The 6,184-nt window shown below is 38.1% G+C and overlaps 1 gene segment (V, D, J or C); it reads right to left on the bottom strand.

Moving 5' to 3' along the window:
- Positions 1-2,627: 2,627 nt before the first annotated feature.
- On the bottom strand, positions 2,628-3,160 carry LOC106951644 (Ig heavy chain V region XIG14-like). The segment is given in 2 exon segments: positions 2,628-2,969; positions 3,062-3,160. Coding segments are annotated over 2 exon segments (351 nt in total).
- Between the last annotated feature and the right edge of the window lie 3,024 nt (positions 3,161-6,184).

The following is a 6,184-nucleotide window of genomic DNA, read 5'->3' as shown; positions in this document are numbered from 1 at the left end:
AAGCCAGATCCTCTGCAGGACAAACTCAGAGTCTCTCCAGGATTTTTCACCACTGAACTTGAAGGAATGGACTCCATCCTCTGACCTGTACAACCTGGTTATATGGAAATAAAGGAACCATTGATGAGAATTACAAAGGTACTGACATTTAGACAGTAATATGATATGAAACCTAAGAAAGCAGGACAACTTACAGCACAGAGAGAGAACAAGAAGGAGGACAGTGAGTGTGTTCATCATCTTGAGTCTGCAAACACGAATGACAAAACCAGTCAGCAGGACTGAAATACAGAGAAGAGATCAGTGATTTGCATTAGTATAAAGAAGGAGGGACTTATCGGCCTTTTGATTGACTCAGCTCTATTCAGTTATAAGGGATTTTCACCAGTAATGGTTAGCAGGTAGTAGTGAGTTTTTGGGGTCTTAATTCACTGGGTTTCCAAGCAAGTCAAATTGGGCTTAAAGAAATGTCAGAAAAATACTCTGAAAAATGGTCACTGACTGGTTAGGGGGACGAGTCACTGGTTCCTTCCCACAATCTCCTGTACTTCTGTAGTGTTTTGTTTTGCCCTCGTCTTCTTTTTTGAGTCAGACAAAAAGCCACTGACTGACCAGAATGTTCAACATAGTTTCTATTTCCATTTTATTTGTTGCATTATTGCCATGTTACAGATCAAACAGACAACTTGATTGTTACACAGCACCTGTTTTTGCACAGCTGTTTGATAATTTTATATGTTTACTTGATTCCATGGCATAATGTCTGTGCTTTGCTGTGTTGCACTAAATCACATCAAAACTCATCAAACTGTTCCTTTGCTCTAAATTTATAGAATTGAACTGCACTGGAACAGAGGAGAAAATTACATTGGATCAGGTTTTTTTTTCTTTCATCTGTGTATGAGTGTCTCCTTTCTGGCTCTTAACCATTAGTACTTCTACTCAAGCTCCAAGAGGTTTTCTTACAGCTTTTTCTGTCATTGAGACTAGCAGGATCCTGCAGCCAGAACCAAAGGCAGTGGAACAGAAAACATGTTGAGTTGAAAGTCATCTGATTGGAGATTATTTTCATCTATAGCTGCCAGCATCAGATCAACTCCTAAATCTGAATAACTTGATTTTCACAAATAAATCAATACCTGCTGTCACATTCTGTCAGATCTACTTTTTACATCAAACTCTCAGTTTGCATAAATCTAATTATTGAACAAGAGGAAGATATTTTTCCTGAAAGAGAAAACAGCAGTTTTGAAATATTTTGTGATTTTCAATGTAATGATGTTTAAAAGTAATTATTTTAGGTAATAGATAGTTTCATCTGAAGTTGTCTTGTGTGTGTTGGTGTCACTGATCCTCTTCCGCCCCCTTCAGGCTGTCATAAAAATGTATTTCATGTGGTTTTTGTACAGCCTCTGTGTTCACGTTAACCACTGTGGCTGTGCAGCACAGTAATACACAGCAGAGTCCTCTGACTTCAGGTTGGATAATCTCAGATGAGTTATGCTGTTACTGTCTTCTCTGCTGATTTCAATTTGTCCTCTCACACTGCTGGCATAGATGTTGCTGCTTTGGCTGGAGTATCCTAATCCTAGCCATTCCAGTCTTTTTCCTGTAGGTTGTCTGATCCAGGCCATAGCATAGTCAGTAAATGTGAAGCCAGATCCTCTGCAGGACAAACTCAGAGTCTCTCCAGGATTTTTCACCACTGAACTTGAAGGAATGGACTCCATCCTCTGACCTGTACAACCTGGTTATATGGAAATAGAGGAACTATTGATGAGAATTACAAAGGTACTGACATTTAGACAGTAATATGATATGAAACATAAGAAAGCAGAATAACTTACAGCACAGAGAGAGAACAAGAATGAGGACAGTGAGTGTGTTCATCATCTTGAGGCTGCAGACACAAATGACAAACCAGTCAGCAGGACTGAAATATAGAGCAGAGATCAGAGATTTGCATTACGGTAATATAGAGAAGGAGGGACTTATGGTCATTTTCTACCTCTGACTGACTCAGCTCTATTCAGTTTTAAGGGATTTTCACCAGTAACAGTTAGCAAGTAACCATCTTTATTTTATACCCAATGTATTTTCAAAACCTGTAGATAGACTATTTTAGCAATAATATGTCATCCATAAAATGCTAAAAGACTGATTAATTCATTTGGGAGACAGCATGAATTATCATTTAGCAAGAATAAGAAACCTTAATCCACGTGATCAAATAATCTTATAATGATACACTGAAATGTGTTTAAGGACATCTTGTACTCTGCAGAGTTTCATGCTGTTTCATCAGTAGATTCACATTCATCAGAGCTTTATTGGAAAAACAAAGGTGATAATAAACTTGCTCTTTGAGGAATCATTATCATCCACAAAACCAATCTGCTGTTGTCTTTTTCTTGCTGTGTTTCTGTAATGTAAGAAAATTAACAAAACACCATTGGATGTTAAAAAGGCTCACAGCTGAACAGGCCTTATTACAGAAATATCTTTTGTAAGCTGTTCTCTCAGACTGTGTAGTGTACTTTACTTTTAATTCAAACAGTTAGAAAATACTTTGTGGTCTCAGAGCACCTCCTCTGGTTGATGAGATAATAAAAAGTGTTCAGGCTCAGAGAGGTTTTTGTACAGCTCTGCTGCTTGTTTGTGTCACTGTGTCTGTCTGGCACAGTAATACACAGCAGAGTCTTCAGGCTGCATATTCTGTCCATTCAGAGTCACTGTTTTACTGGAAGAAATGAAGGTGATACTGAATTTGTTTTTAAGTGAATCTTTGAAGCTTGGGCTGCATCCATCACAGGAAGTGCCGATCCATTCCAATCCTTTTCCTGTTGGCTGTCTGATCCAGTGTGTCCAGTAACCGCCCACCGAATAAGACACCTGACAGTCGATGGTCAGACGCTGACCTGGCTGCACAGTAGCGGACGTCTGCTGTGTCAGCTGTTCACACTTCACACCTGCAGAGTAAAAAACGTTGAAACTGAACTGGTAATGAAATTGAACAGTGTGGTGTGATCATATCTGTTGTTTCTCCCTCAGTGAGACTCACAGGATGCAGCAGCCAGCAGCAGCAGCAGAGCTACAGAGAACATGTTGGTGTTGAAGATGATCTGATGGGAGTTTCTCTTCTTCTGCTGCTGACAACGTCAGATCACGTCTTTAAAGCAGAGTGCTTTATTTGCATAATGACATCCAGCCACATAGTGCTTTGTCTACTTACGGTTTAAAATGTCTGTCACTCAGCAATAAGGGACGTCCATCCATCCATCCATATATCACATGTTAATCCCTAGCGGGGTCACAAGTGGTTCCTGTCTCCATCAGTCAACGGGCAAGAGGTGGGTTACACTGCGGACAGGTACAAGATGGGACAGTATGTCTGAAATTACAATGTTCACATTAAATTATTTTGATCACTATTGGGAAAGTGTTTGTTGTTTCCCTGTTATTCCTCCTGACTCTATTCTCTTCTTCCAGTAATTTTGAAAGCAAAATTACTAAAAATGAGTTTAAAAAAACACACATTCTGAAATATTTTATCAGAAAACATGTCTTATACTGGGAAAGTTAAATGACCTTTGAGATCAAGCTCTGATATTTATGGTAGTCATAATTATTTAGTACAGTTCTCTTCAGATTATAAGATCTGGCTTTTCATTGTACAGTTTAAGTAGAAATATATTGTTTTCAAATTATTTGATTACTTAAACGTGAGTTTTTTGTAAGATATCATTTTAGTTCTTTTGTTAGTTTTATTTGGGGGGATGCAGGGTTATGAAGGTTCAAATGTAATAAAGCATTTTACTTTTTTAGGTGGTTTAAAGATCTAAACCCAATCTGCAACAAGGCAACAGTTGTATTATAAATATATTGCGTTTAACATCATGATAAAACTTTTTTATTATTATTTTTGTGTTGTTTCCTCCAGTAAGAAGAATATTTTAACAATTGATTTTGTTTCCATATTTGAGCTCTTACATATTTATGATGATGACACATTGATTCTTAATGCTAGATTGCAGTAAAATTAACCTTTCAAGCAGCTCAATTTTGAAATTGTCCTGAGAACATCCCAGTTTTTGAATTAAATGTTCTAAGAACATTTTGAATGTAAGCATCCAAATTATAGAAAATGTCTTCGCTGCTGCAGAGCTAAATGATTTAGTGGTGTGATGGTACCACCTGTTGGGATTTTTGTGTCATGCAACTGAGGAGTTTTTGTTCAGCGTTTCTGCTTTTTGTGTCACTGTGGCTCTCGAACGCAGTAATAAATAGCCGAATCTCCAGCTGTCAGGCTGCTCATCTGCAGATACACCTGACTTCTGCTGTTGTCTCTGGAGATGGTGAATCTTCCTCTCACTGACTCAGAATAATAGGTGCTACCACCATTACCACTGATAGCTGAGACCCACTCCAGACCTTTTCCAGCTGCCTGTCTGACCCAAGCCTTCCAGTAATGGCCACCAAACCCAGAATATGTGCAGGTCAGTCTGTGAGATTCTCCAGGCCCTTTAACCACTGATTCAGACTGAGTCAGTGTTTGACCATCAGTTCCTGCAACAGTTTCATTATAAACCATGTTAACAAAAGAGCATTGTTATATCATAATGTAACATGTATTCATCAGGAAGCTATTTAAAGCTACCCTTTGTTCTTACCTGTCCAGTTAACTGATAGTATGAAAAAAAACACCACGACTTCAGGTAAAATCATTTTTGAGGATGTCTGCGTCTGCTCAGCCTACTGACTGTTTCTCCAGGGTTTATTACTTAGACTCTCTATAAAAATATATGGAAGCAGATAGTTTGCATTAACTCCTCCCACTGGAAGTAAATTGAACTCATGTTAGAATGAATTTTACTTTTATGAATCAATTATTCAATTCATTGTTTTAACATTCACTGTACTTTCACTATTTTTAAAGCATTTAGAGAAGCAAAATACAGAAATTTGTAGTCATCACCTTTTGACAGCAGGACTGTAGACAAAAAATACATTGTAGAAATTCAATCATTTCTCATTTTTGGGGATTTTGAAAATGTTGAATTGTTTTCATCTGTCCTGATCAACTACAGAAAAAGAATAATAATTGATACTAATGAAATTGTTGTATTTGTCATCACGTGTTGATGCAGATTCTTCAATTCTGTAAAAAAGGAAAAAGGGGAACAAAGAAGAAGTGTTTCGTAACAAACATGTTGATAAAAACCCTGAAACCAGGAAATCACTCACCACAACAGGTTTAGCAGTGTGTTCAGTTAGATTGTCACTTGTACCATCTTTTTTGTTTCACACATGGTATTTTCTGAAGCCTCAGGCGTTGCATTTGCCAGCCTCAAATCTCTTTGTAAACATGCATTTCACTTTTGGTTTGCTAAACACAACATACTAAGGAAAACAAATTAAAACAAGATTAAATCTGTAAAATTATGGTGCCTAAATGGACGCAAACTTCAAACTTGAGGCATTGCATGGTGCAGTGTTAAAGCAGGCATCCAATATAGAGACACTCCAGACCTCAGAGCAGCCATCCTGAGTCCCGTCCTCGGTTCCTTTGTCGAATGTCTTTTCTCTGCCCGCTTCCTGTCAGATTACTGTCGAATAACGACCACTAGTGTCAAACACTCCCTTTAAAAAAGCTTCCAAAGTTATTACTGTACAGATATTGGAGTGTAATAAAACCTTTTTGATATTAATAAAGAAATAATTGAAAAAAGCTTAAAACTGAGCAGAACAGCCCTTCAGATTGATCAGGTCCTCAAGTCTTTGTTCAGCATCTTTTTAGTGTGTCCCTGGTCCAACACACCTGAATCAAATGGCTGAAATACCTGCTCAAATCAACGTTTTTTAGTTTCTGTCATTTTGTTTTATTCCTTCATTAAAAACATAATTTGATTCGTTCAAGCATGTTTTGAGAAATCCTTGAGTCTCTCATGACAACCATTCAGGGGGGCCTAAATGGTTATTCTCACAAGCTGCCACCTATTTCCACGAAGCTCCTTCTTGGAGCTGCTGTCTTCAGGTGAGCTTCCACCTCACAGAGCACCTTTATCCCACAACATCCCCCACTCAGCTCCTCAGCAGCAATTAGCAAACACCTGATGGAACTGCGAGTTTGAGATCGTCATAAAAACTACTTCTCAGTCTAGCTCTGCTGAGAATGGCTGCAAAT

This window comes from Poecilia latipinna, unplaced genomic scaffold, assembly GCF_001443285.1.
Source record: "Poecilia latipinna isolate Pla-1442-1.1 unplaced genomic scaffold, P_latipinna-1.0 Scaffold466, whole genome shotgun sequence".
Lineage (NCBI taxonomy): Eukaryota > Metazoa > Chordata > Actinopteri > Cyprinodontiformes > Poeciliidae > Poecilia > Poecilia latipinna.
The sequence above is the reverse complement of the archived record's forward strand: the minus strand, read 5'-3'. Positions and strand labels throughout refer to the sequence as shown.